Genomic DNA, 14,304 nt, shown 5'->3' on the forward strand with positions numbered 1-14,304 from the left:
TGCATGGACTGCTGGGGTTCAGGGTTTATATACTTTAGTCAGTTTATAGGTTTCCTCTCCTTCTTCCCCTTCTAAACTTTGGGAGTAATATACAACTACAAAGGCTTTCTTTCTCAGCTAGTTAAGGTTCTTTGTCTCAGTGATATTGCTACAGAGGCCACCTTCCCCAGTAGAGTCTCAAGGACCCCCCCGCCTCCTCCTGCACTATCCCTGTTTAGGATGTTCGGAACAGACCTCTAATTGGACCAGGCCCAGGACTGCTGAGTCAAAGGGTGAGACTCTCTCCTCCCTGCCTTAGTTTACTATCTATCTTACCTAACAATAGGAAACAAGGCTTAAAAGGTTGAAAGCCATTAATTCAAAATCCACATCTACAAAACAAAGGACCCCAGAAAACAATTAAATTATCAAGGTTATACAATTTGTACCTTCTCTTTTCGTTTATACCAGAGATTGTAAATGTCTTCAAGATACAAGCATCAGCCCTGGCTGGTGTAGCTCAGTGGATTGAGTGCTGGCCTGTGAACCAGACAATTGCCATTCAATTCCCCTTCAGGACAAATGTCTGGGTTGCAGGCCGGTTCCCTGCAGGCCAGTTCCCAGCAGGGGACGCAGGAAAGACAACCATACATTGTTTCTCTCCCTCTCTCCTTCCCTTCCCCTCTAAAGATAAATAAATAAAATCTTAAAAAAAAAAGACACAAGCATCATCTGATTTGTCTTTAAGTAATGCCTCTAGATATTCCTTGTTCTTTATTTACACTAGATAAAATACCTATACAGAAATTATCACCATTTCTTTAAACTACATTCATTAGGCAAAAATATTCCTTTATTTAGATTTTATACTCACATTTAGTTTTTATCATACACTTAGAGGATTTTACAAAACTTAGCCATTCCAGAAAGGTAGTTGAATAAAAGAGGTAATGATATGAAGAAACAGATATACTACAAGGCCTAAATTTCGTGACTTTACCTACAACACAACTAATAGTTTTTTTAGTTGCTGCATTATTCTATTTCCTGCTATAACAAATTATCACAAACTCACAGGCTTAAAACAACACAAATTTGTTATCTTATGGTCCTGTAGGTCAGAAGTTTAACACAGGCCTCACTGGGCTTAATTTAAGGTCCTGGCAGGTGTGCATTTCCTTCTGGGGACACCAGGAGAGTTTTCTTGCCTTCTACACTTCATAGATTACCTGTGTTCCTTGGCTCATAGCCCCTTCCTCCTTCAAAGCCAGTAAAAGTGGGGCAAGTCCTTCAGCTTGAACTCTGAACTCCTTTTACCTCCCTCTTCCACTTTTTAGTGCCCTATGATCGATTACCCTGGGTCCATCCAAATAATGTAGGTAGTCACCCCATTTCAAGGTCCTTAACTTTATCCCTTTGGCCAAGGCCTTTTGCAATTTAACATATTCTCAGATTCTGCGAATTATGACTTTGATGTCTTTGGGTGGCCACTATTCTGCCTACCATAGCTGCCCTTGCCCTCAAAGAAATCAGGATTACACTCATAGTAAACTGAGCCTAAAAGTTGGATGGGGGGCAGGGCAGCATAATAGCAGTTTAAATAATATAGAACTTGGGGGGAAAATCCCTTACTGTTTTGTCAGATTTTTACTGGCATTCTATTTTGAAGATGAACCTTAATTAGATATATGAGAATAATAGGAAAAAGAGGTTGCCATTTAACTCATTAAAGAAAATGGAATTATCTAAATGAATGTCAATTTCTTTATTTGGACAACAAAAAACCCCAAAAAGCTTTTTTTGGCATTTTCTATTTTTCTATACATTGTTCTGCTTTGGCACTTAGGAAGTACCATTTATACAGCCTATATCATACAGTAGGAGACTCTATTAATTCCAACTAGAGAAAAGGTAACTTGGAAGACTACACTTGAGCATACGGACCATGAGTTTTAGGAATCATTAAAATAAAATGAAAAGGAATCATTAAATGTGTATATGTGGTTAAGAAATCAAGCCTCTCCTTTTTGAAAGGCCCAACTTCAAAGTGAAATATCATGACATTATTAAGACTTTTTTTTAATTCCCCAGAACAATGTTCTACCCATTGTTTAACTTATTCAATTTAGCTTTATATCTTTTTTGACTCCAAGACAGAAGAGTGATATTTGATGTACTCAAGTTATAGCCAGCATTTACTAATTCTTTGATTCGACTTTTTAAAGTACTTATGCTTGCATCCAAAATCCGAGGATTTTCAATTATTTCTGAAATGCTAATTTTTTGTTCTATGAGGCAGTCTATTTTATCATTAAACTTCTTTTCTCCCAAGAAGATCACATCTGGATAGCTCAAGACAAACTTCCGTACCTCTTCTTCAGTGCACCCAAGAGAAAACAGCTTTTCTTTGATATTTGCATAGTTTCTTTTGGTGCAGTCGTTGGAAAGATCTAGAATTTCAGCCGCTGGACCGCATACCAGAGCAAGCAGCTCCTCATTGTTCAAGTTCAATGTTGACTGTAAAAACTTAAGGTTAGCTTTTATCCGTTTGGTGCTCTGAGTTAAGATGAAAGGGTTTTTAAAAATTATTTTCTTCACGAAATCTATGGGATCACTGTGACCTAAGGACAAAGAGACTTCTTGCAAAAATTCAACCATCTGTTTATTCAGATCAAGGCTATTGGAGAAGGTACGTGGGGCACTGGTCAACAATCGACAAAGGCATTTACGGCTCAATCCGACTGAGTAAAGAAACTTTATATTATTCTCTAGGTTTAGGTTGTTATTTGACCGAAAAAATGATTCAGGAGAACGTTTCAAAATATTTACAATTTCAAGGTCCGATGTCATAATTGTTCTCCACAGGTCCCACCGTTTTGAAAGATTTTCAGTTGTGCGTGTTATGGCTCGTGGATACCTTGATATTATGCTAGCTATCACTTCTTTGCTAGCTCCTTTGGAGAGAAGGAACGTCTTCAGGTCCTGCTCATTAATACTCATCCTATTAAAAACTCCCGGCTGTCGTTTCTTTGCCATGTCAACATCTACTCCCATACTAAGTAAGTTAGCCAGCAGTTCGTTCTCCAAAGGCCCACGATCTTCATTATCACACTTGCCACCAAATAGCCTAAATGAAACTGATTTGAAGAGGATTTCTGCTGAAAATCGGATCATTTGACATCTTGAGCCAAAGAGAACATTAGTTCTCATATAAAAGAGGTTCCATGGTGCCAGAACGGTCAAGCGGCCCCAACCTTTTGGAATGCTGTGTAAAACAAAATATACAATATTACATGAATGCATGTATTAAATAGATGAAAGACCATATTATAACCCGATAAACATCATGGTCATCTTTATAAGATACCTGCAGCTCCAGCTCTCCTGCTGCTGTGGTAACAATTCAGCCACCATATTCCTACTCTCTAGATCATTACTTCTAATTAGCTCTGGACCTGGCCTCTAAACATTCTTTTGTGCATATGTGTGTATTATTTTTTCCTTTTTAAAAAATTACTATAAAAGTTATGTGACAGTAAAAAAATTCAAACAGTCGAAGAAGGTGTATATAGAAAAGTCATTTCCTCTAAGCCAGTCACTGAAAGATAAACACCACAGGATCTCGCTTATAGGTGGAATCCAACAAACAACATAAGCATAATAGAAATCAGAGGCAAAAAAAAAAAAAACATGAAATAGATGGACAATTGAAACAGGTGGGGGGACTGGTTGAAAGAAAGTGAAGGGATTAACCAAAGAATATATATGCATGACCCATGGACATGGACAACAGTGTAGGGATTGCCTGAGCAAGTGGGGGGTACTGGGTGGAGGGGGATGCCGGGTAGGGGGGAAAATTGGAACAACTCTAATAGGATAATCAATAAAATAGGGAAGGAAATGGGAAAGGAAAATGGAGAGGGGAGGGGGAGGAAGAAAAGGAGGAAGAAGAGGAGGGGGAAGAAGGGAAGAGGAAGGGAGGAAGAGAAAAGCCATTTCTTCACTCCAAAGTTCCACTCCCAGGATTCTGGGTATCATTCTAGAAGTGTGTGCCCATATATGAAGACAGTATAACATCATCACTGCTTCAGAATTATTCCTACCTTTATCTTACTCTTTTTATTTGGCCCCTCTCCATCTCTGCTTTAGCCTCCTGTCTGCCAAAACTTTGGTTTATTTCTACTAATGGATATTTTCAATTCTGCCTTGTCTTCCGACTTCCCAGATCTTTGGCCTTGTGCCTGCCCATAGATACCAGACGTCTTTGCCTCTGTTCTCACATCTTGTTTATCAAGCTCTAAATCTCGCCCTGAAAACTAACAGTTCAGAACCTGATTTCCACCATAAACACATTTTTCTAGATTCCTGGCACTCTTTAAATCCAGGCAGTTATTAGAGACTAATTCTCATCTTACCTAGACCTTTGGTTAACAGCTCCTAATCCCAATCTCCTGACTCAACTTACTCTACTGTCCCCTTGGTTTTAACCCAACATCTCCAAACCAGTTTTCATCTTCAGAATGACCTAGTTGGGATCTTTCATCTGAACAGTCCACCATATGTAGAACTGAGCTGTGAGATGACACATTGAAAAAGTCACTTTTACCATTCTCCCCAAACCACATTACAAAATGTGGGACTCTCTGCATCTGTTTCACAACAGATATAACTTTGTACAAGTGGCTAAAACCTCAATAACTCATTTTCCTCATTATTTAGAAATGAGTCATGAAATGTATGAACTATTTGATAGTAATCATAAGTCCCTAGTAAAATGAACATCTCTATAGGAGATATTTTAAGAGGAAAGCAACAAAAAATATTCTTCTTATCAGATTACTTATTTTCCTAAACTACTTGTGGTCTGAATCACACAACACCACATATTTTTAAACTGTACTTTCTCCTTTTCAGACTATACAGCTGTGATGAATTTAGTTCTTGATTTCTAACTACTTACAATGGGCTCCTATCATTTAAAGGAGATATTTCCCTTTTCCTCTCTCCTAATTAAGCATAACATAGAAAATAGAGCTAGATGGTTTCAACTCACCACTATTATCTGCAGTGAAGATACTACTTTAAAGATCAGTATCAGAAAAGCCCCTCTGTGTCTATCCTTTTAATTATTCCAATTTAACAAGAACGTGGATTATGCCTACCAGCTAGGGACAGTCCTATAGTTCAGATAATCTACTGATCCTCAAAGAATTGGAAAAATATTCCCAAACAATACAACCAAATAATACTCAAACAAAAATACAGACTGCTCACAAGGTAGATGTCAAACAACAAAAGCACATTTTAGATTGCCCTACACTCTTGAGTTCACTATTGTTCACTTCTCTGTAATACCACATGCTACCCTAGAACTATATACTCTTCCAAAAATGCAGGAATTTAGAAACTTAAAAATAAGATCCTTCTTTTAACTAAAAGAAGGCTTTACCTTGCACAGCTCAACAATCTGTTTTCCACCATACGTTCAAGGGTGACCTCTACTGGATAACTAGACAGAACACTGACAGCTATGGACAAGACCAGCGCCTTCGAAAGAGAGTAGGCGAGATGATCCAACGGAATGTAGGAAGAAACAGTAAAACTGTTTATATTTGTCTCAGCCTTTTAAAATTTCCACTTTCAATGTGTTTTTAAATGTATACAATATAACAGTACTGTAAGACATGCACATAACTCATCAGTAAATATATTGCTGGTACATGTATAAACCTTTTTTAGAGAATGTGCACGATAAAAAAGAAGTCTGAAGCCTACTACCCTTGACAGCACACCCTCAAACAGGGCTGAACAAGCCACAGACAGTTCAAAAGAAATTTTATTAATGACAGACTAAAAGCAAGTAAAAATATATGCCACATTTATTAACAAAAGAGCATTAAGGCTTCTCCTAAATCTGTCATAGACGAATTTTATTTCTTTGTGTATAATTCATTCTCCATGGAAACAGCTTTCACACAAACTAGCACGTCCAAAACCAAAATGAGCATCTTTTCCAGGTCCCAAGCAAACCAGACCTCCTCTGATTAATGAAATCTCTATCACTGTCCTGACAGTCACTCACAATTAAAATATAAAAGTAAGCCCTGGCTGTTGTGGCTCAGTGGATTGAGCACAGGCCTGTAAAGCAAGGGGTTGCTGGTTCAATTTCCAGTCAGGGCACATGCCTGTTTGCAGGCCAGAGGCCAGGTCCCAGTAGGGGACACATGAAAGGCAAGCACACATTGATGTTTCTCTCCCACTCTTTCTCCTTCCCTTCCCCTCTATCTAAAAATAAATAAAATATTTAAAATATATATATATAAAAGTAAGCTTTGCTTTCTTTCACTTCCTCAACCTGTCACCAAATCATGTAGATTCAGCTTGTTTAATATCTATGAATTCCAACCTCTCTACTCTTTACTATTCCCTCACCCAGACAATTAATAGCCATCTAACTTGCTTAACACCAGTCACTCAAATTGCCATCACAGTATTCTTGTAAAACAAAGATGTAATTATGTTCATTCCCTGATTAAAGACCTATGTAGCTTTCCTCCACAAAGTGAAATCTTTAGACTGACCTTCAAAGCCCTCACCACGTAGCTCTACCTACCTTTCTAGCTGGCTTCTATTCTACAACCTCACAACTAGGCACCATTGCCTCTCCAACCTCAAGTCCTAAAAATCTTTGCCCATTCTTGTCTCCGTGCCTTTGTTTAAGACATCTTTCAGAAAGGCCTATTCTCCTGATACTATCTATAGTACAAAGTCCCATTCAAATACTATCTTCCTCCAAATCTTTAACTTAACAAATATATACTGTTGAAGTTAATTATTTGTTTTATAATTATTTATTGCCAAAGAATCTAAAGCTAAGTATTCTATTTCCATAGGGGAAAAAGAACTCAATTGGACATTGAACTAGCAACTAAAATTTGGTTTTGATTACAATACGATGCATGCAATAAGTTGACCCAAAACACATTATGAGTAGTTTCAGCTAAGCCTAAATACAAAGTTAACTAAATTTTCAAATAGGACTGATGAAAGAGAATTCAGTATTCTCCATCGTGTCCTTCAACCCAGCATTTCCACTTCTGGGAGATTATCCAAAGAACAAGAACACACATTTGTTATGAAAAGGATGACCATCATATTACTTACTTTAGCAAAAAAGAAGGAACCCAATGGTCAGCAATAGAATGACTAATAAGTTGTGGTATTATATACAATGCTATACAGCCTGATTTAAAAAATGAGGCATACCTAACACAGTAAAAGGATGTCCAAGACAGTGTTTAAGTGGCAAATCCCACAACAGATGGCTAGGATAATACTGCTTACGTAAAGGGGGAGGAGCACTAATATATACAGAGAGAAGAAAATGAAACAAAACAGTAACCTCTGACAGATTAATGGCAGCTATATATTGGCTCTGAAATATTACATTAAGATATTAAATGTATATGTTTATTGCAGACAAGAAATTTAAAACATTTAAATGGTCTTGGAGTGCAAATATAATGGAATATATGTACTACCTTTATCTATTTTTCAAATACAAAAATGTTAAACCTTATAACTATCAATAGTACTTTACTCTTTTAATATCCAATCTCCATCCAAATACTCCCATTATATCTAGCAAGGTGAATAAATATTTAAACAGCCTGATGCAAGAAGCATCAACTGCTTCGATCTACAAATTTCAAAAATAATTAATACTCTAATGTATTTCAATCTCGTATTAACGTTTTTAGTTAACCAGACCCATTAGCGCAAGGGCTGAAATCTAAAATTAACAGACACACTGAAAATTTGTGTACCTGTAATTTGTAGAGTCTAAGGAATATAAGAGGACTTTTACATTACCCTCTGCTCCACGATAGCCTAATAAAGGGGCTTTTAATGGAAATTGCTAATCACTGGTTCTACATTCCAGTTGGCTTTCTTTTGACAAAACAAGCTGTTCAGAGATATTTACAAGAAAGCATTTCTCACCTCATTTGTCTTAAGGAAGGAGGACTTTTGCATTCCTCCAGGAAAAAAGCTGGAAAGTAGTTGTCCCTATAAAAAGAAAAAGGGGGATGGGGCAGAAAGTAGTCAGGACTTCGTAATACAGAATAAAGAGCTCAATCCCAGCTGGCATTACATAATATTCTCGTGAGATGCTTAACCTCTTACATATTAAATATCTCTTAGGGATACTGAAAAGAGAATGGCCACTAGACGCCTAAATATGATGAGAAAGGGTAGGAGAATCACGAATGACTTGGGGAAAAAAGAAGCCATGGCTTCCCATCCACTGTCTTAAACCCCACAAATTCAAAGTAAGCATTATCCCTAAAAATACAAAATCGAAAAAAGCATCGCCGAGTTCCCTTACTAGCTTCTCTTAAGTGAAGCGTTAAGGTTCGAATCCCGGTGAGCCGTAACTCAAAACCAAAGTTAATTCCATGGGTCCTGTCCCAAGAATTCTTCCCACCCCTCTTCCTCCCACAAGGGCAACTGTGCAAGGAGCTGCGTGGAAATGGGACTCCACTATATGTCAAAGTCACTCAAACCCACTTCTGAAAATAAAAACCACAGCAGCAGGAACCCAGCACTCGCGACCGGCTCTGTACCCAGTGTTGGAGTAAACTTTACTTCCGCCTCTGGAGTGGAGCGGAACCCGGGGCGAAAGTGGACAACTAACTTCCGGCCACGGGCCGCGCGCCGATATGACGCAACACCTTGCGCGCCCCGGCGGCCCCGCTGCTGCCCTCCACAAACCGTGGTGGGGAGCCCAGCAGGGGGCAGTAGGAGACCGCGGTCAACGCAGGAACCAACTGCTGCAGCGGGGTTAAGAGGGCGGGGCAGGAGGGGCAGGGCCCTGGGTTTCCTGGACTCCTAGGCCAGCTGCGGAGAGTTGCAGCTTCGGACTGGGTTTACCGCCTGCCGGACCCACTTTGGAAAGTCGCTATTAAATACATTAATTTTGCAGCCTGATAGGGTAATCACGTGTGTTCTTGTGACTAACACGACACCTATGAGCACTAAGGCGTTTAGTGCAAGAAAATGCATGCGATACGAGGCTCTTAGCCGCATATTCTTTCCTAAACTATTTTCCAGAATGTAGTTGGGAATCCGAATTCAGTATCAGCCTTCAGGCTGGGAAAGTAATTCTAGTATACTTTTATTTAACTTTATGTAACTGCTTATAGCACGATTGCCTCCGGTTCTTTTGAAATCTTGAGGGGTTTAGGCCAAGGTTTTCAACAGAAATTTAATCTCCATAGCAGCTGCGTTTTTGGCACCCTTGAGGGCCTCGGTTAACCTTTCCTGCTCAGGTCAGCCTCACCTGCTGAGAGAGGGTGGTAATGGAGATTAGGCCTCAATTTTGGGCACTTCTACTGTTACCTCAGAAGAAAGATTATACCCAGATTAATGAAATAATTGTCAGGCTGCCAAATTATCTTACAGAGGAAGTGGTGGTCCTTAGAAAAACAAATTGGGAATAGGGTTGATCCTAAATCTCACTGCAAGGAAAAATTTACTGCATTACCCTCTTCTATGTAAGCACATAATGGAGAATTTTCTTCATTCCATTTCTGCACCAACTAATTAATGTTTTAGCCTCACTCTCTTCCTTACATTACTCCTATAGCTGATTTGTTGTTGTCACTTTGTTTTGGATTACCTTTCTGTTTTCTTGGTTTGTAAGGATATTTACGTTTGGGACTTTAAATTACTAATAATCAGCCTCTCTGGTAAGTGAGACTGCGTACTGCAGTTCCTTCAGGTAAAAATTAGTCTTGAAAAATTAACAGTGGCCTCTTTATATAAATTTCTAAAATCTATTTCTGTAAGGAAGGAGCGCCTATATCCAGGTTAGTATTTACTGTTATATAGAAATATATAAATTTATATGTATAAATATATAAATATTTTAACAATAAACTGCTTTGTAATCAGGCTGTAAAACAATAAAATCTTTTTTTAGGCATTATTAAACTTCAAACATTAAGATCTTTGAGATTATAGAGCCCCAATACTCTGATTTTACTGACGAGACATCAAAACCTTTAGAGGAGAACCAACAAGAAAATGCAAGTCTATATTACAAAGGGGGACCCCCAAAAAGTGGATTTATCTTCTGAAGGGTGGGCCCCTTTAATAGATTTCCCGTTAGGTGAGTGTTCTAGGAGCCCAACTGTATCAGTGTACCAGCTGGTGTTGTTGTAAGAGGCTGAATTTGACTTCAGTGAAATTTTTTTGAAGACTCTCAAGGCCTTTGCCCATTTCATGATGGGTGATTTATGAGCACACCTGCCTACATGAAGCTGAGTGTTTAGCAGTTTTTGACCAAAAACGGCATGACCCCATGTGCCCCACCCTCCCTAGTCACCCGATCTTGTCCCCAGTGACTTTTTTTGCTTGTTTCCCTGGATGAAAAAAAACCCTCAGAACAAAATATTTTGCCAGTGTGGAAGAGATAAAACAAAAAATGGCAGAAGCACTAAAAGGCAACAAAATTGAGGGACTCCCGCCAAGATGGAGGCGTAGGTGGAAACATTGTGCCTTTTCGCATAACCAAGTTTAAAAACAACAAAGTTTTAGCAACAAAAAATGCAGCCAACCCACAGAAAATTTAACTATACGGAAGTCCGGAAGTCAGAAGACAACGAACCCTTCAGCCAGACCGGTAAGAGGGGCGGAGCTGTCAGTGGAGCGGATCAGGCAAAAAAGATCCTCTGACTCAGGCAGGCAAGCAGTCCAGGGTGGATCCCAGGTGTGGGGCAGGAACGGGCGGACCCAATGAGGACGCAAGGCAGCAGGCTGACCACGGTCACACATTTCCATGCAGATAAACCAGTGAAGGAGCAAGCAGTGAGACAGACCTTGCAGGCCCCAGTGGCGGGAAGCAGCAGAGGGGATCACTATTGCTCCCTCTCTGACCTCACCCCCACATACAGCTTCACAAACCAGCGACCTGGGTGGTCCTGCTCTGGTGAACACCTAAGGCTCCCCTCCTCATACGCAACAGGCTCGAACAGACCAAAAATGGCTCAAGAAGAACTCAAACCCCCAGAGCCAATAACTCTAAGTGACCAAGAAATAGCCAAACTTTCAGATGCACAGTTCAAAACACTGGTGGTCAGGATGCTCACAGAACTGGTTGATTTTAGTCACAAATTAGAGAAACATATGAAAGCTAAACTAATTGAAATGAATGGTAATGCAAAGGAAACCAATAGTAATGGAAAGGAGTCTGGGACTCAAATCAATGGAATGGACCAGAAGAAAGCAAATAATGGCCAAACAGAAAAGAATGAAGAAACAAAAATTCAGAAAAATTCCTAAGTCTCTACTTAGGAACCTTCAGGACATCTTTAAATGCTCCAACATCCGAACTATAGGGGTACCAGAAGAGGGAAAGGAACAGCCACGAGTGGAAAACTTATTTGAACAAATAATAAAGGAGAACTTCCCCAATCTGGCAAAGGAAATAGACTTCCAGGAAATCCAGGAAGCTCAGAGAGTCCCAGAGAAGTTGGACCCAACAAGGAACACACCAAGGCACATCATCATTATATTAGCCAAAATTAAAATGAAGGAGAGAATCCTAGAAGCAGCAAGAAATAAGGGGACAGTCACCTACAAAGGAGTTCCCATCAGACTGTCAGCGGATTTCTCAAAAGAGACCTTTCAGGCAAGAAGGGGCTGGAAAGAAGTATTCCAACTCATGAAATCCAAAGACCTACAACCAAGATTGCTCTATCCAGCAAAGCTTTCATTTAGAATGGAAGGACAGATAAAGTGCTTCTCAGATAAGGTCAAATTCAAGGAGTTCATCATCACCAAGCCCTTATTATATGAAATGTTAAAGGGACTTATCTAAGAAAAAGAAGACAAAAAAGATGAACAGTGAAAGGACAGCAACTCACAGTTATTAACAACCACACCTAAAACAAAAGCAAACTAAGAGGACAGCTAGATCCGGAGTGAACCATAGAAATGAAGGTCTCATGGAGGGTTAGCAACAGGGAAGTGGGAGAAGGAGAAGAGGGGAGAAGGTACAGAAAATAAGTAGCATAGACGGTATATAGAAAATAAACAGGGGGGAGGGCAAGAATAGTAGGGGAAATATAGTCTAAAGAACTTGAGACACGTGGTCATAAACTAAAGGCGGGAATGGTGGGGGCGGGGGTGCAGGGTGGAGGGGAATGAAGGGGGGAGATAGAACAACTGTAATAGCATAATCAATAAAATATATTTTTAAAAATTTTTTAAAAGGCATCAAAATCAATGAGTTCAAATACTGTTTTGAGCAAAGAAAAAAGTATCGGCGCATTGCATCAAACAGAGAGTAATTTGAATCCAGGTGACTGAAGTTTAAATATGTAAGAATAAATACACAATTTTTTTATAAATAAACTTCATTTGGGGGCGGGTCTCCCCTAGTACATCCCTTTGACCTTCCATGACTGATACCACCTGCTTTGTTGCCCCAACACAGATTATCCCAGCTTATTTCAGACCTATTCAGACAACATCACTTAAATTTGTTTTGAGTAATACCTTGTAGGTAAAGGAGATTGATTCTTTTGAAAATAAGTTTCATATTTTCTAACCAAAATTCTCAGATTATAACTACATTTTAAATACATACTACAAAACACTGAAAAGACTGACGACAAAAATATAATAATGGTTGGATTAGGATGGTGTGTTATCAATTACTTTTTTACATTTCATATCTTTGCAAAGAGATTTCATCTTTAATGACTTGTGGGACATTGTCCTCGCCTGCAGTAAGAGCAAGGACTACGACCCCATCATTGGTGATGTGTTACAGTAAAACCTGTATATGCCTTGACTATGTTTTCTTCATTGGTTTAGTGAACATTTATTGAGCACCTACACCTTCCAGACCCTGTTTTCAGGATGAGGGGATATAGTGGGAAACAAAACAAAGCCCCTTCCCCGCTGGACCTCATTTCCAATGGTAGGTCTCACTCAGCCTGTTGTCTGCTCCTCTACATAGTTCCCCCATTTCCTTTTGCCAAGATCATAGGTGACCCATGCCCTACTCAATTGATATAATTTAGAAAAACAAAGTGTGTTTGGAAACACCAATGGGGAGGTGCGTGCCCTGTGTGGAAGAAGACCGGAGGCAGGAAGTAAGTGATGATGAAGCAACAAAGAGGAAACGAGATGACATGAAGCAATGCAACACAGTGGGGAGGAATTTTTTCCTAGAAGCTATTCTAAATGCTTCCTCTTTCTTGTTTTTTTTTTTATAAAAGCAAAAGTAATTCAAATTTTAAGTCAAATTTGTACTGTATCTTTTTTTTTACAATTCTCTTGTGATAAAACAGTGTTGACATTAGATGGTACATTTGTCTTTAAATAACTATGCTTGAGGAAAGAAAAGGTTGCCACGTCTGGATTGGAGCATGTCCTCCACCTTTTTTAATCCAAAAGTCTGTTGCGGGAGAAAGCATGCTGTGAAGCCCTCTCTTCAGGAACTGGACATTCAAGGGATGGGCTGAAAGTCAAGTTTGAATACAGAATCTATGCTATACTCACAAGCACCTCTGACCTAAGGTTTTTTTTTAACTGTGCCAAAGTGCCAGCCTGACCCCTTTTGCTCAGGAAATGTCCTTTGTTTTTTAAGCAAATAGACATCTGGCAAGCTACAGCCCCTCTGTTGACCACTGAAATTTGCATCTCAGCAAACCCAATGAAGGTCAAAAAGGAAGTGGCTCTCCAGTGCCCCTACTCCTACCAATCCAACCAATCCAACACCAATTCAACACCCACAGACACCTGACTTAGTAGACAAATGCATCCCCCACCCCACATCAACTTCCTAGACAGACGTGCCTGCCAGCCACCTACCAGTCTCACTTGAGGGCCCACAGAGGGACACCAAGTGTCTTCTCCCACTCTATGCTGTGGCTGTTCTTTGTGTATGTGGAAACAAATGAAAAGACTATAAATTGCTTAAGGTGGAGAAAAGCAGTAGATAAAATTATTCCACTAACCACAGGTTAGCACACTTTAACTTTACAAACAAACCAACCAAAAAAGCTGGCTTAATTTCCCCCCTTTTTGAAACAATTACTTTTAAACAACCTTAGATTTCTGAAGATTTTACTGCTGGTAACTTTCTTTCTCCGGAGGGTTCCTAACCAGGTTATAGACTCTAGAAAAACTTCCAGGGAGGGTCAGCTTTCCCACTCCCACACTCCTCACCACAAGGGTCTGTGGCGAGGAAATGGCTGCTTGCCCTGGCAAGTTTGCTGATCCCAGACCTGACGCGCCTCCGGAGGCCCATGG

General features: G+C 39.6%; 1 protein-coding gene across 1 annotated transcript; it reads right to left on the reverse strand.

Moving 5' to 3' along the window:
• Positions 1-290: 290 nt before the first annotated feature.
• MTERF1 (mitochondrial transcription termination factor 1) lies at positions 291-8,630 on the reverse strand. Its single transcript, XM_037136512.2, has 3 exons — positions 8,548-8,630; positions 7,981-8,046; positions 291-3,244 (listed from the first exon to the last, which is right to left on the reverse strand). The coding sequence occupies exons 2-3, from the start codon at positions 7,983-7,985 to the stop codon at positions 2,080-2,082; spliced, it is 1,170 nt and encodes a 389-aa protein (XP_036992407.2). The 5' UTR covers positions 7,986-8,046; positions 8,548-8,630; the 3' UTR covers positions 291-2,079.
• Positions 8,631-14,304: the final 5,674 nt, after the last annotated feature.

The sequence above is a fragment of the Artibeus jamaicensis genome, unplaced genomic scaffold (genome assembly GCF_021234435.1).
Source record: "Artibeus jamaicensis isolate MK-2021 breed Jamaican fruit bat unplaced genomic scaffold, CSHL_Jam_final contig_923, whole genome shotgun sequence".
Taxonomy (NCBI): Eukaryota; Metazoa; Chordata; class Mammalia; order Chiroptera; family Phyllostomidae; genus Artibeus; species Artibeus jamaicensis.